We start from the raw sequence: 16062 nt of genomic DNA, 5'->3' as shown, positions 1-16062 counted from the left end.
CAGTGATTCGAAAGCTGGCCTTGCAAGATATGTGGCTTATGTTCCGTGTTCGATATCTAGTGGCGTCATACCGTTGTAACGCCTTTGGGCAAGGCATTAACGACACTTACTCCTGTTCAGTGGACCGTGTGAACAGTCTAATATAGAATATGAAAAAAACGAAATAAAACGTGTTGACTTTCCTCAGTCCAAGCAACGATATAAAGAAGTTCTTTATATCGTTGGTCCAAGGGTAATGATAATTATATCATACCATCTCTTAATTTCCGTTTTTGTAGAACGTTGGCATGCAGCCAGCGTCATGCCATAACAGGTCATTGCAGTAGCACCAATAAAAGCCTAGTCCTAAAGGCGTCATATTTAATATTTTATTGCATCGTTTGTTGTCAAAAACGTTAAGTTGTTGGCAAAAAGGATATAACCATGGCAGAAGAACCGTTTTTTAGAAAAACTCTGAAGATTGGCTTTGTCGTTATTCTTTATTGGTAAGTTTAAATTTTAATGTCGTTATGAATAGGCGTAGTGGTTTAATAGGGTGACCAATATTCATGTATATATATTATTACCTATTCAGTGTGACTGTTGTGTATTTAGAGGCTGTGAATGTAAGACATGCAGTATATAACCACAAAATGTCATATGTTTTAAAACACTTAAAATGATCTCTTTAAGTTTTGCAAAAATGACACAAAGAAGTTTCAAACTTCTGATTATTTTCCCAATACACTACTTGTTACAAGAAAGGCAAAATGTGATGTTTACTATGCCATTCTAGATCTTTTAAACCAAACAATTCTGATCTCTGTGTATGTTTGTCTCCGGTGCTTGCAAGTAGCTGCAATAGCTCCATACATCAGTCACTAAGGTGCCGCCAAATAGCAAAAAATACCATAAAATTTTGGTTTCTTTTATTATACAGTGAATTTGATAAAAAACTGATTACTCTAAAAATCCTCCATGGGGCTCTCTGAAATTTTGCATGAAACTTTGGTATGCTTTGGACTATCATTCCATAAAATGCCATCAAAAAACTATGATGCAAACTTTTTTAACAGAGGCGCAAAATCGACATTATTATTTTTGACCAAAAAAACAATTTTAGCTACTTTTATTGCAATGTTTAGCTTAATTCTGCACACGACTGAACTGCAAATTCTGAATTATACCTGAGTTATCAAAAAATGTCATATGTATATTTTTTTAAGGAAAGTTGGTCATTTTATAGTCATGAACTAAATCATATCTCCAGGGTGCATTCCATGCTATGCATATACCGAAGGTCAGTTTTGTGTACCTTTTGAATATGCCATAAGGCTTTATGCCAATCTCTACAAAAAAGGAGATATTGTGCTCTTTTTCATTTAAACAGGAGAAAAATGGAAGAGCAAAATAAATTTAAAGTTTTAAGTTAAACCAATTTTACGCTGCTCTTCGATGTAACTCACATGGAATGCACCCTTGTCGTATTTAGACTCTGTAGCTTTGGTAATAGTAGCTAAAATGTGTGAAAAAATGTCTGAATTTTGTTTACTTTGCATTATGTAAATGTTATCAAAACTTTGATATCCTCCAATCATGATGAATATGCAGTATGAAATATTTACATTACATGGAAAAATTGTAGAACATGACATGTGCATAACACATATTAAATTGCATGCTAAAGTTTTAAGTATAGTCTGGTTTATATTTTAAGTAGGAGTGGGCTATACTGGGGTGATTTTGACTTTTTTCAAGTAACACAACAGAACTGGAGTTTAAAAGGTGCCTATGGACATACCTAGGAACGTGCAAAAAATTTTTTTTGATTTTGTTCAAATTCCGGATGGAGCCCGGACTTTATATGAAAAATTCAAAATGGCCGCCATACAAATTGACGAATCTGCAATAAATTTACTTCCAGTCAAGCTTTTGAGCTGATTTTGGTGTCAAAAGAAGCAGAAAATTGAGCCTGTTACTTTAAAACAGCAACAAAAACCCCAGCATGCTTGAAAGTTTCCTAAAACATTGAAACTATTATATTTTGGTCATTATTTTTCATAATTTTTTCATTTTTGTTGGTGCAATTTTAGATTGCTGGTCGCATCCAAGAATAATGATGACAATTTCAACACTATATACAAATAACTTGTTACCGGTATATGAAATTCACATAAAAATGTCATGAAATACACTAGAGATTTGAGAAACATTTATACACTTTAGTAACGACACAATGGTCGTCACACCTTGGAACACCCATTCAGTCTCTACTGTGACAGGGACGATTTGAACAGGAATAACATCCTGAATGTCATCTCTTTTTCGTCTCCTCCACATCGTATTGTTGTTATCGTTAACCCGCTGGTAGTGGTCACATTGTACAGTGCCATCATTGTTTAAATGGCAGACCCTTGCCAAAAACCACTGATGTTGATTGTTTTCTCCGTCCCACACGACAGCCACATTCGTTCCTATAGGGTATTCTTTATGGAGTTCAGGAATTGCTGCTGCAATACACATTTTCACTGGTTGATCTGTGTCAACAGAGGAAGCTGCAGCAGTAGAGGTTAAGATGGCATATACCTCATCTTCTGTTGGGAAGATGGTCCCAACATCCTCATCCTCAGTTCCAAGAATCACAGCTAGGTTCACCAGCATGGTATCTACATTCAAGCTGTTTACTTAGTAGAGGCTAGGATTTGCCTGGCTGTCGTGTGGATGAATCATCCGTTGGTACTGGATCTCCATGCGGATGATTTTTTTCAGCGTGGATGATGATGCTGTTGGCAGAGCTCGGAGCTCTTCTACTTTTGTAATTGGGCCCCCATGTCCCTTACATTGATCCACCAGGTGGTTGAGGAAATCTCCCTCCCTCCTGCTTTTTTAATGCGTTCCTTCAGTTTAGTTTTCATCAATTCTTTTTGTATCTCTGTCCATGCAATCTCCATTTCATCTAACTTCTTCATCACTTTACAGGATTCTAGCTCACTGTCAATTGGTGCATCTTTAGCAAACATTAGATCATCTTTTATTCGTTTCGCTTTAAAGTATCTATTTGAATGTCCTGCGGACAGTCCTGCAAGATTTCCGAATCGGGCTAAGTATCTTTCTGCAAGCAAGTTCTCTGTGGGGAGGTTTACCCTCATTTCTTCAGTTAGTGTATGGATCCTTGTACTCCTCTCACTATTCTCTGTCTCGTCTTCCCAGTACTCTCTTCCACATTGCATCTTGAGGCCAAGTGCACTCTGCTTGGCCATAGCAGTAACTAAGTAATGGTCGAGGTCTGTTGTGGGGCTGTATGATTCAGCATTCACATGCTTCCAGGGAACATGGAACTCAGACAGGGTTTCCAGATTAGCCCTCTCAAGATCTTTGTATAGTTTAGGAAGGATCCGGACGAGGTCGGATTGCTGGCAACGCTCTACCATGTTGAGGTAAGACATTGTCACCTTGTAACAGAAGTGAGACAATGCTTTTAGTGATGCCACAATGAACTCATTCTCCAGGTAAAGGGAACAGGCTCTGACAAGGAGGTTATTCTTGCTAGTTCTGGATAGCATCTTCTTGAAATGGAGAACACAATCAACCAACGCACCAGCAGTGTGACCCAATCTTGTGAATCTGCGGTCTTTATAGAGCGAGAAGGATTTGTGAGTACCATTCTCCTCCAACACCAAGCTAAACTCGTCTGCCATGGAAGTAGTCTTGCCATCACCACCCCTAGCCACAAGCTTCACTAGAGTCGGGACTACAACTGAGGCGATAATTGACTTGCCTACTCGAAGGTATGACTTCAGTCTCGGCTCTCGTTTCTCTAACATCTGGCATAAACCGATTTGGACTTCTGCTGATTTTAGGACATGTAGGCATGACTCATCCAATTTCTCACACACATGTGACTTGCACAGTATGTGTTTAGGAACATGTGTTGCTAACTCAACTTTCTGCTTCTTTTGACACCAAAATCAGCCCAAAAGCTTGACAGGAAGCAGATTTATTGCAGATTTGTCTATTTGTATGGCGGCCATCTTGAATTTTTCACATAAAGTCCGGGCTCAATCCGGAATTTGCACGAAATCAAAAAATTTTTTTTAAACATTCCTAGGTATGTCTATAGGCACCTTTTAAACTCCAGTTCTGTTGTTTTTGAAAAATCACCCCAGTATAGCCCACTCCTATTTTAAGGAAACAAGGCACACAGTTAAGTGTTTAAACACTAATTTGTAAGAAATAAACAAAAAATCAGTACACACTGTAACAGCCTAATAAATTTTCCACTGTGCGCATTATTTCTCATTCAAAATTGACATACCTTCTTATTTCAATCCAGATTGCATTTTTATAGCATTTGCTGGATATTTCATTAGTACAGAGCTGTTATAGGTTTAGTTCCCTTTGATCTTAATTATTTTGAATGCGATTTTCGCAACGTACTGTAAACAATTTGAGTCTAGTTTAAGGTCAGGCCACATTGCAGATTTTGTAGTTGTCAGTTTATGCTAATTTATACATCAAAATCTGAAAACATGATCTACATTTGCAGGTTTATTTCGATTACAATGGTGTTCTTGAACAAGCAGTTGTTGAAGTCCAAACAACTAAAGTTGGATGCCCCAATTTTCACGACAACATTCCAGTGCTTTGTTGCGGTTGTACTTTGCCATTTTGTCTCGTTCTTATCTCGGTTTAGAAAAGATAGCAAATTTCCATCACTTAGGTGGGTTAAATTGTAAACAGTATGATATATACATATATACACATATTTTGCATTAAAGTGTAGCAGTATAGTTTTACTTGAACATGAAATACACATTAATCATTTATGACAGATTTGACCAAAAAATATCAAGAGAGGTATTACCGGTGTCAATTTGCTTCGTATTGATGATTACTTTCAATAATCTTTGTCTAAGAGAGCTTGGTGTGGCGTTTTACAATATGGGACGCTCATTGACAACGTTATTTAACGTGGCACTGTCTTACTTTGTGCTGAAGAGAACTACACCTCCACTAGCATTGCTTTGCTGCCTTGTAATTATCGCAGGTAGCTTCCGTGATTAAATTTTGAAAGTGCCATATAGGATACAAATTATACAATACTATCTTATCTCTTATGCTATATTGCAAAATTATACATTAACTATGTGTCCTATTTTAGCTTTGCTAAATTATCGTACTCAAGCAGGCTATTATTAATCGATAACCTTATGTGTGTCAGTAATTTTGCTTAGCTAGTACATATTTTTTAATTTATTGAAAGGGTTTTCCATGCAGGATATTTGCTTGGTGTAAGCACAGAAGGTTCCTTGGTTGATTTATCATATTCTGGTGTATGGTATGGGATTGTCTCTAGCTTGTTCGTAAGCTTAAATGCCATATTGACTTCTAGAGTACTACCAGCGGTCGATCAAAATCTCTGGAGGTTGGGTAAGTACAGAAATGTTTCTTGCCTCTTATACGCTTTAAAACATTTTCCTAGAACTGTCCGACATCAAAATATATTATGCATATTTATGTCAAATGTTTGTATTTTAAATGGAAGTCGTAAACCATTTAACTGTATGTATTTCTATTTTATGCTGGTGTAGAAAAAACTGTTGTGTTTCACATACCTTGAATTATACTGATGCTTGTCAATCAACTTGAACAAACCATAAACGGCTGTTTTTGTCTTACAGGTTATTACAATAATCTCAACTCATGCATTTTAATGTTGCCTGTTCTTTTAATGTCTGGGGACATTTCTGCTCTTCGAAATTACCCAGGTATATTTAGTGGGTATCTGTGGTTTGTGATGGTGACTGTTGGTGTATTCGGTTTCATGACTGGTTTCATTTCAACATGGCAAATACAGGTGGGAGTCACACTACAACATTGGGAAGCATTTAACAGCGTAATTAGTGGATTATTGCTGATCATTTGCAACAGGTTACAACTCCTCTTACCCACAACATCAGCGGAACGGCAAAAGCATGTGCGCAAACAATATTAGCGGTGGTGTATTATCAAATGCCAAAGACAGCTTTGTGGTGGTTGAGTAATATGATGGTTTTGGGCGGTTCTTTCTTTTATGCTGTTGTACGAAGAAGTATCATGAAACAAAACCATGATGAAAAGGTAACAACACCAGAGCATCTACCATTAATAGCTTCAGTAAATTATACATTATGAATAGTCTGATTCCTAGACTTTTTTGGTCCCAATGCAATGCAATTTCTATCCAGGTAAAATATGAGAATGAGAACAAAGTCACTAATCAAGGAAGAAGCAATGTATAAGATAATTCATTTTTTCCTTCTTTTTTCTTCTCATATGTAGTTGTTGGAACCTTAGCGTGTAGAAATCTAGTTCATTTAGAGATTTCTCCAATTACTTTTTACGATTTACTTGTTCTGTAAAGAGTCACCACAGATCTTCAAATCAAATCTTTTAAAATTTTTGCTTCAGTTTTTACAATTCAAATGATTTTGTAAATTGATTCTCTTCAATGATTGCGTTATTATTCTTCAATCAAAACATAAAAAATCGCATCGTACTTCATTGTTTTAATGTTATGAAATACGTTATGCAAAATTTTTTTACTTCAAAATTTTTAACAATAGATAATAGTAAATTTCAGCAAGCTACCTATCATTACTTCAAAAAATCCTAAAGGTTTATATGATGTCGATGATATCGTTGTCACTTTGTCCTGCTGTCTGGTTTCGGACACTATTTTTTGTTTGCGTTATAAACTTTTTGCCACATAGGGCACATATGTTGCAGGTTTGGAATTTATTATAAATTACATTAAACAATCACTGTGCCTGTCCAAATGTTGAACTCAAACAAGCTTCAATTTAATTGCATACATCCTGATGCCTCATACACGATTCAATATTTTTGTTTGTGTGCAGGTTACATAAACACTTGAGGAAGTTGGCAAAATCATCCGAATACAGTAATTGTTTGTTTCGATGAATTTGTTCGTTGAGGTGTTCACACATTTTCTGTATTTAATACGCTAGTGCAGATGCCTATAATATAATAATATTTACACACCAAGTGTTACACCAAGAGTAATCGTGCAGAAATAATTGAACTGTATATTATTATGTGCTATATATCCAATGTTGCATGATTTTGCACAATCCAATTGCTTTGTTTTCTACGAATTTTATTGTCAATCGAAATTAGAGTTTCAACTCAAAAGGTCTAAGTGTTTTTTCCTGAATGATACGTGGCGGTCAACAGTGAGAATATTTTCATATGGACGTTTTACAAAGGTGCTTACTACTTGTTATACCGTTTATAAAGAAAAGAGTGCAACCAAATTCCCATGATAATCAGAGGCGGTGATTGAAATTTAACTTGCTGTCTAACTCATTGTTGCATTATAGGCTAACATGATACAGTCGAATCCGCTTAATTCGGACACCGGATAACCCGGACAACCGCTTTATTCGGCCAAAATGCTCGGGAACGGAACAAAAGTAAAAATTGAACGTAAAAAACTCCTGTTAATTCGGACAATTCTCCGCTTAATTCGGACACATGTTCGCAATTCCATCGTTAGGTTATGACACAATAAACAGTACTTCGTTCGTTTTAAGACAAGATGCAATTGCATTATGAGCGATTATGGTGAAACAATGACGATCCATGCAGTAACAATCGACAATGAACTCATATAAGGCCGTGCCAGCTTCATAGTCGCTTTTACTTCGGTACAATCGCGTCCATCTTGTAGGACAAAATTGTACAGAAAAGTTTAGCACAAAAAGTGAAATTGGTCACTAAAGTAAACGAAGACGTTTTATGCGATCAGTGCCAGTTACTGCAGTATAGCGCAGCTGCAATTCATTTATTACGCAACACTACAGTATTTTAAATACGTTTTTTGCCTTTACGCATTACCATGAAACGAACAATTGATTATCCGCTTAATTCGGACAAAGCCGTTTCTCCGCTTAATTCGGCCAAAAGTGAGCGGAACCAAAGTGTCCGAATTAAGCGGATTTGACTGTATATGCTTTAATAATTAATCTGATTACACGAGATCGCATTGTCAGCTAGTATTTACTCTTGTTTGTGTCAGAATTTTGTGAGGCAAGCGTCATCTAACAGATGTTAACTCGTAGCATTACGTTGAACGTGTTGATGGTGTCGTTTATTTTTTGCCAGCGACTGTTAGGAGCGAAAGAATTATGCCTTGTTACAGCCTAATGGCCATGAGCACCCAATGAACGGGAAAGTGGAGCAAGCTTTCAGTTCAAGCAACCAGAGAAAATTTTGACCTTGACTTTTGGATGTGTAGAAAGTTTTTTTCCAGATTTATTACGAAAGAATACAAAAAAGACAATAATTTACAAAAGCGCAATAAATAGTCAAAAAATGTTGATTATTATCAAAACTTAAAAAAGTGTTAAATATGTTCCGAGATAATTGCATATATTTAATGGGTAGTAGAAAATGCAAAGAAAGACGGCATCTTAGGAGGAGAAAAACATTAAGTTAGTACTAGAAAACGAATGACACTACTTCTAATAGGTTGTACATGCTGGTTACATCAAGTTTTCAGTTTAAGGAAAGTCCCATCCTTCTTGATGACGTCACAAAAGTCTCAATGATTTGTTGGCGGGCGAGCTTGGAGTCTGGCCAAAACGGGTGGTCGTCTGCTTCGGTTTCTGCTCCTTTTTGGGGACTTGCTTTTTGAGGGTTTTTCTAAAAAAGCCAGGTTAATAGATTTGAGGCCAGCAACGAATGACGCAAGCGACGCACAAACGGTTTAAACGACTCATTTGCATGATTTAACAATCTATATATGCACTTTTGCTTGTAGCGTAGACTCATATGCCTAGTTATTGCTTACTGGTTGAAGACGTATTTAAACGACCGTTGGGATCCGGCTGAGAATTGCACCCGATCCAGTATTTCTTCACACCTCTGGGATAATTTGGATCCGTTTCCTTATTCATCCCGGAGTAGCGCCAGTATGAGTTTCCTTTGAAGAAGTAGGTCTTTCCTGCACAAGAAAATAGACATCTTATCTAATAACTGTAACAAGGTTTGTAATTTTCCATGAACGCAGTAAGAATGTGGAAGAAATGACGTCAATTAATGGACATCTCACTCTGTCTGACTCACCATTTTTCCATTGTATTGCGCCATCCGGTGCTAAAGGGATTCCTTCCCAAAACTTGGAAATCTTTTTTGCGGGAGATTTCACGGAACCATCGTAGGAGCTGTATTCTGAAAATTGGTAAAATCGATCGCCTGTAAAACACAAAACCACTCTTTAAAAACGACGTTAAAAAACAAACAAAACCATTAAACTTAATACGATTGCTGATAAAACAGCTGTCACATTCCATCTTGACAAAAAGGTCGGCGGATTGCGAACGGTAACAGAATAAAAATGTTACCTTTGAAAACATACATCATCCCGTCACTGCCCCATTGCATGGCCGCGTCCAGGTTTTTCGGGATGCCCAGATCGGAAACTTTTCTGGGGAAGCCGCGTTCCAGACGTCGGTTATTGTCGTATCTCCAAACTCGACTTCCTATAAAATTTTGAAAGTTGGCTTTTCATTCACATGAAAATAAAGTGAAGAATACCTGACAAACCACTTTGTCATCGTGCCGATGTAAAGAGTGATAATTTCATGCTATTTTTTTTACTATTCTAATGGTTTCATTGTCAACAAACACAATCATTTTTCTCCTGACCTTTGAAGAAGTAAGTCCGTTTTGTTGTTTTCGAATATACTGCGGCTTGAATGTTGCCTGGCAATTTCTCCCAGAATTTTCCGATCTTCCGCGGATATCCGTCTGCAACACCAGTGTCCTTAATCTTCCAATAATACCTGCCTTTTAGCGCGTACATTGCGTTGGAGTCGTGATCTACAAAAAAGATCATCGGATTTAAAACCTGATGGGAGTAAAAAATTTGTCTTGGTCAATTGACGGTTAAGTAAAGATCTTTTCCATTAAACTAATTTTTTCTTGCTAGTATATAAAAGAAACTCACTGAAAAACATGGAATCAAACGAGATGTTAGGACCACATATCTTCATTGCTCCTGGTTTAGGTGCACTGGTAGGTTTAGACATGGGAGGCTTTGACGGTTTATTGGGAACATATTTTTCTTTTTCCGATTCTTTTTTCATCTTTTTTCCTGTAAAATAAAATTAGAAATAACCTCAGTGTAGGTCAAGTCGTCTAACATTGACACCACCCAACATTTTAATAAGGTAGGCCTATAGGCTTAGCACAGGCTCAAAGGTAGGCAGTGGGCAACGCGTACCGTATAGTTGTTGAATACCGGCAATATCGTCAGGGTGTAAGGTAAAATTAGGTACATATCCCTGGTAGAACGGCGCCATAAGTGAATTGGGAACGCTAGAGTGAGAAAGACCGAGGCTGTGTCCAAATTCGTGGGCGGCGACAATAAAGAGATTAACTCCTGCATTCAGAAAGTAGAAGTTAAATCATAGAATGCGTTCGCATACACCTGTAAGTTTAGGAAAAGTTAAAAATGAAGATTTAGTGAAAGTAAGCTAAACTGCTTCCCACCTGTACCGTCTTTAAAGTCGAATTTCTCATCATCGTCAAAATGAGCTCGGCCATCAGATGGGAAAAAGGCATGAGCGAGGGTGCCACCTGTAATAATCGACTGCGTTACTAGCTGCTGTATTATAAGCCGAATTCTTTGAATCAATCCCTGTGAGGGACCCTTTATTATCACAGTACCGAGTCTACACGCTCGAATACCCAGGAATAACCTAAAGCTCTCGGCAGGGTCAAACTAACAAGAATATTGGCGAAACGTCACAAGGTTGATTTAGCGTGAATAGCAGATTGATCTTGCGATGTTTATACACCGCTTACTTAAAGGTTCAGTAAACAGTATAAAGTCTATTTAACATGACAGTGAGCTTGTCAAATAATTTCGCATTGCTATGGACTTATAAGGAATTGACTTTGTAAAAATGATATGAGTTTTTTTTCCAACGGCTTTGTTATAACAGTCGAAAGACGTTTCAATTAAAATCACCTTTTCCGTCAAACGGATAAGGATCTCCGTGAGATTGGGTTCCGAATGATATCTTAAGATCCGCTTCACTGATGTTGTCTGTGTAGGTAAACCTTAAGGTTGTATAGTTTGCCCAAACGTTTAAAGCCCTGCGTACAAAAGCCGGGATTACAAAATTTGAAATTTTGTTTCAGAAACAGTTTTTCCTGCTTTTTATTAATTTATCAAAGAAACGAAAAATTTATTCCTAAAATATTCTTATCTCTAAAGTAACGGAAATAAATCGCATCAAACTTAAAACTTCTTACCGTCTTATGGAGTTTCTGACTTGAGCCCGGGTTAAGTCTGGCGTATAATTCTCAATGTGGTACTTTAGGTGAGTTTTTCCCCACTTTCCTCCTGCACAAAACGATTTCAGTATTTAAATTCTCTGGCCCCTGAGTTTGAAGGTGCTTCCTTGAATAGTCAGCGTTATTGCTCCGAATATTTTAAGCAATTTTAGCACAGTTTGTAAATGTTTTTACACTGGTTTCGTGCCATTACCTTCCAACGCGTATCTCTTTGATCTGCTTTTTCCTTTCTTGTTCTTTCGGTTTCTGCGTTTTCTTCGTCTATCTTTAGCTACAAATTTGGAGTTGGCATGATTTCCTGCTAACGAGATGTAAGACGTAAATACAACCTAGAATTTACGAGAAAGCTTGGTGAGAATGCAACAGGATATTCTTTCTCACCGTTTGAACCCATCATGAAAGATCCCATCGTGTCCTCTACTCCGCATCTTGGCATAGACATCATACTAACGGTTTTGCGATTAAGCTTCCCTGTGGCTTTGATGCCGGCCATCCGTTGAAATTCCCTGAAAATAAAGAGTGAACGTTTATTTGTATTACAGTGTTGCGTTGTCTTATGACAAAATTGCAAACTGTACTTCGGAATAAACTTCCAGGCTAAATTTTAGGAAGTAACTCACTTTATGGAATTGGAAAGGCTCGACTTGTCAATGAGGCCATCCAGTTCTGCGCTTTTCGCTCTGCTTTTGGACATATAACCATACCTGCCCAGATATTCCTGAGAAATAAAATAATTTCTGTATGAGCTTGAGGTACGGTACAGCATATCTGATGAAAGTTTTGTTATTATTTTGTGATAAAAACTTGAGGCAACGGTTGCCGATGATAGAAGCAAACACGTGATTCAAGTGGTTAGTTACGACATGCAGTTGTTATACACATTTCAGATTTTGCAGGCAGGTCAAAAAGTTTGTTGATTTTTGTTAAAAAAATGGAGAAGATTTTTGTCATTTTTCTTTGGTTTTCGATTGTTTTTGCTACTTTGTTAGCTTTTGAATGTACCTCGCTTAAAATTACAAATCTCCTGACAACTTTTGATGTCTGTTTGGTCATTTTTGCAGGAAGGTCCTGCATCAAATCAAACACGTCCTCGGACTCAGAGCGCAACATTGCGGACAACTGACTCTCCGACGGACCGCGCAGAGAGTCCAACATGGCGTCTACAAGACGGTCAGCGACGTCACTTATGGCGTCTCCAACGTCGGTCCAGTTGCGAGTGGCGCCGCCAAATTGAAAACTACCAAGTAAGGAGCTTCGTTTGCTTCTCTGTGAAAAGGGTTCAGAGTAAACGGATAGACACTCGGTCCAATGATAGATGTGGCGTGAGCGCATTGCGTGTGTTGCTTAAATAGAAGAGTTGATGATGAGCAGGAGCTGGAAACGATTTCACGCTTGGTTAAAAGTTGATCTTTTGCAGCCTCGTAATTTTGCTGTTCCCGCGGCTTTACTCGCCCAAAATAGAATTAAATATACTAATTTTGCAAAACGATTACGAAGCAAAAATTGAGATGGAGATTTTTACTACAAATAAACGTCTATACACTGACGGCGAAAAATGTCTCGGTGTCTCGGCGAAAAATGTCTTCGTTTAAGAAACAAAACTTTTTTTGGCGTCTTTAAGATATTATCTCATCGAAATCAAAAATGACCAATTCCAGCGCTAAAGAAAATGGAATTAATAGGCCGGTGACGAATTGATCTTATTCCCATCAAATATTTGTTTAGGCTTCGCATAAAACGTTTGTTTGCCCTCAAAAGAGAAATATTAAAACAAACAATTAAGATACGTCACGATATAGCATGTATGAGGTCACTGTACTTCTGAAACGTCATTTCCATCAAGGACGATTTAATAAATCATTAAAGATTGGTTTTCGAAAACAGTTCAAATAATTTGGCATGAAGGATTTCAAACAACCTGGTATACAAATGACTTCTCTTGTTAAACGTTAACAGAGGTCCTAGGACCTAGACACTGATTAAGTTCTGATTTTATTTAGTGAGGAAACAAAGAAACGAAAATTTTTATAATACTGTACTCCTCCATACCCTTAAATGGGGGCTATCTTGCCATGACTCACAACAACAACACTTATTAAGCCATAAAACGACTTTATGACGGAGCAAATAAAAGTGCAAATGAGTTCATTGGCATGGTGAGTGATGACAGGTATGTTTTCTGCTCTGCTACTGCTTATGCTCTATCTAGATTTTGAAAATTGTAGAAAATTTTGATTTAAATTGTCCCCAATGTCCAAATCATGTTTTAAAATATTACATCAGTATATGCTGTTATGTACGTGAGCGGAAAAGCTGATTCTAAAGGTTTCAAGCAGCGTTTTTCCATAAAATAACGCAAAATGTTTTTAGTTACAAAAAATAAATAAAAAATCACACTTACAGCTGCGGTAGCAACATTGTACTTGTCCAGATTTCCCAGATCAGTATCGGCTGAACGAATTTTTCTGGAATTGACTTCAGGAGCAGGAAAAGCTCTTGCGGAGGCTGCGATAAAAATCGCGACGAAGAAAATTCTCATCTTTTTTGAACTTTGATTGTTTGTTTGCTTTAAAGTTTTTGTTAATAAAGTTTTGTCATAAACTGAAGCAGAAACTTTCTGAAATATTTCTTCACTTTGCAGATTTTTGTTAAACTTTTCTCAAACGGAAGTATTTAATAAATATATAAATAAATAAATTCACTTTTCTCTGCAAAAAAATTATTAAACTTTAGGTTATTTACTTTCAGAACACATTCAACACACTTGCGCTAATATCTTTAGGCTTGCCTGATTCGAAAAACGCTTTAACCAATTTCGAAAGTTAATTTATCCATTGCAATTTACAGACAACTGTTAAATTGTAAAACGCTCATTTCCTGGGAAGCAATTTAAGCCGTTGTCCACTACCTCTTTTGATGAAGCTGTGTTAGCTCTGTTGGACTCTCGCCTAATTCCCGCTTTTTATATCTCCTTGTGTGAGCGAACAATATCACTTGTTGCGTCATAGAGCAAAAATAATGCGCTTGATTTTAAAACTTGACCAGACTCAGGAAGCTCTGAAAAATTGGTCAGGAGAATTAGCTCAGACGATGTTGGTGGCCCTTTCTCTTAACCGTAATAACAAACAATTCGAGTAGATCGTATTCTGGTCTAATATTGGGGCTAAAACATGTGTTCAATAACTAGAATGATTTAATCTTCCCATATATTTATCTCAAATTCTAACTTTGTATAATTTGAATTAATACCTTGTGCTTAATTCTAAATGCTGTTCTATTTCAAGACACGCTAACCATTAACTAACACTTGCCAATAGCGAAGTAAATTTGCTGAGTGTTTAATGGGATATCTATCATTTAACGATTTGACAGTGGTTACTGTTTAACCGGTTATGTTTTGGTCTGTTTACCCAAAAACCAAAAGTATGCAGCCGCGACGACCTCATTTTGCATTGACATTTCTCTTACCAAGGCGGCAATCAGCAGTTACGCAATAAACCACTCTGAAAGTCACGGCCTATCAGTCAAGTGAGGCACGATATCTTTCCGCAAACTGGGCTTCGATATTACTGAGCTAAATAGCTTGTATAAAAGGAAGGCCTTGCCTTGCCCAACAAGCCTTTTAAATTTCTTTTTCACGGTTCTTGATTTTATTAGCCCTTGTATTATTCTGAAAAGGATTTACTCCGCCAAATTTTACAAAGGCAGGTATGGGCGGTGTTATGATGTATTACTGGACGAACCAGCAGTGAAACCTTTACGCAAATAGACGTATAGCGCATAACGTTTACCCTGCTGAATACAGCATTTCAAAGGTATTACGAAAACCTTTGATAACGGAAGAAATCGCAATGTCGCCAACAGTTCCTGTTAGCTATCAACAGCTCTTCCTTTTCAAGATACTGTATATTGATATTTAAATTCTTCAACTATTTGTCCGCTTCCTTTTTAAACGACATAGTTTACAAATGTTTATACGTAATGTCGACATTTTCAGTAGCAGCGTTTAAATAAACAACCTTAGAATATTTCCATAAAAATTTTATTTTGGTGTAGTTAATGGCGAATAACAGGATATGCCCATTAATCTAATATAAACTGTAATTATCGGCAGCATATCTAATTGGAAAGTAATACGTAAAAACCATTTACCGTGTCTCGTTTATGAACGGTCAATATTTGGTTTGTCCCACAGAGTCTAAAAATGTGTACACTGGCGCTCGCTCTGGCAATGAGCCGTTACCTCAAGCAAATTTGCAAACACTAAAATGCATTTGCTTTGTTAGGTGGAAGTTTTAAATTTATCATTTTGCTGCAAATGTTCGACGTAATTCGATAACCCAGCCGACTTCCTGCGACTCTAAAATGCGTCTTTTTGTCTGAAACCTTGTCAATTTATTTTTGCAAAATGCGCCAATATCCCTATTTCCGCTTCACGAATCTTTGACGTCAAAGGCCCCCTTTTATGTCATAAGGCCCCTTATTAAAAATGATTCAGGAGAAATTTATTTGCCGTGGACTTTATTTGTTTATTTTAGAGCGATCTGGTGCGAAATTCAGTGACTGTAAATTTCGGCCTAACCACTGGTGTTAGGCAGGACGCTTTATTAAGATTTATGTCTTAAAATAACGGAAATTCCTCGTACTTTTTACGGCTATTAACTAATTGCTTCTTCTTTCGGGCCTTTTATTGTCAAAGTATGACGTCATCAAACA

At 37.1% G+C, this 16062-nt stretch overlaps 2 protein-coding genes across 6 annotated transcripts; one reads left to right on the top strand and one right to left on the bottom strand.

Annotated features, from left to right (window-relative positions):
• The first annotated feature begins 102 nt into the window (after positions 1-102).
• LOC143468777 (GDP-fucose transporter 1-like) lies at positions 103-7175 on the top strand. 3 transcript variants are annotated; one of them, XM_076966166.1, is made up of 7 exons: positions 103-485; positions 4526-4699; positions 4812-5026; positions 5257-5409; positions 5661-5836; positions 5911-6099; positions 6207-7175. In XM_076966166.1, exons 1-7 carry the CDS (start codon positions 424-426, stop codon positions 6258-6260), a joined length of 1023 nt encoding a protein of 340 aa, XP_076822281.1. In that variant the 5' UTR covers positions 103-423; the 3' UTR covers positions 6261-7175. The 3 variants fall into 3 exon arrangements, with proteins under 3 accessions (XP_076822281.1, XP_076822282.1, XP_076822280.1); XM_076966167.1 differs by lacking the exon at positions 103-485 and adding an exon at positions 3637-3767 and having other exon boundaries at positions 6879-7175; XM_076966165.1 differs by lacking the exon at positions 103-485 and adding an exon at positions 3637-3767.
• A 1089-nt stretch (positions 7176-8264) lies between these two features.
• LOC143468776 (matrix metalloproteinase-19-like) lies at positions 8265-14089 on the bottom strand. 3 transcript variants are annotated; one of them, XM_076966162.1, is made up of 15 exons: positions 13748-14089; positions 12349-12612; positions 11967-12064; positions 11728-11852; positions 11540-11647; positions 11305-11395; positions 11018-11145; positions 10537-10623; positions 10268-10426; positions 9992-10138; positions 9691-9864; positions 9387-9524; positions 9109-9237; positions 8834-8986; positions 8265-8685 (listed from the first exon to the last, which is right to left on the bottom strand). In XM_076966162.1, the coding sequence occupies exons 1-15, from the start codon at positions 13883-13885 to the stop codon at positions 8585-8587; spliced, it is 2040 nt and encodes a 679-aa protein (XP_076822277.1). In that variant the 5' UTR covers positions 13886-14089; the 3' UTR covers positions 8265-8584. The 3 variants fall into 3 exon arrangements, with proteins under 3 accessions (XP_076822277.1, XP_076822278.1, XP_076822279.1); XM_076966163.1 differs by having other exon boundaries at positions 11540-11644; XM_076966164.1 differs by lacking the exon at positions 12349-12612 and having other exon boundaries at positions 13748-14088.
• Positions 14090-16062: the final 1973 nt, after the last annotated feature.

This window comes from Clavelina lepadiformis, chromosome 8 (assembly GCF_947623445.1).
Source record: "Clavelina lepadiformis chromosome 8, kaClaLepa1.1, whole genome shotgun sequence".
In the NCBI taxonomy this organism is placed as follows: domain Eukaryota; kingdom Metazoa; phylum Chordata; class Ascidiacea; order Aplousobranchia; family Clavelinidae; genus Clavelina; species Clavelina lepadiformis.
This window is presented reverse-complemented; position numbering and strand designations above follow the sequence as displayed.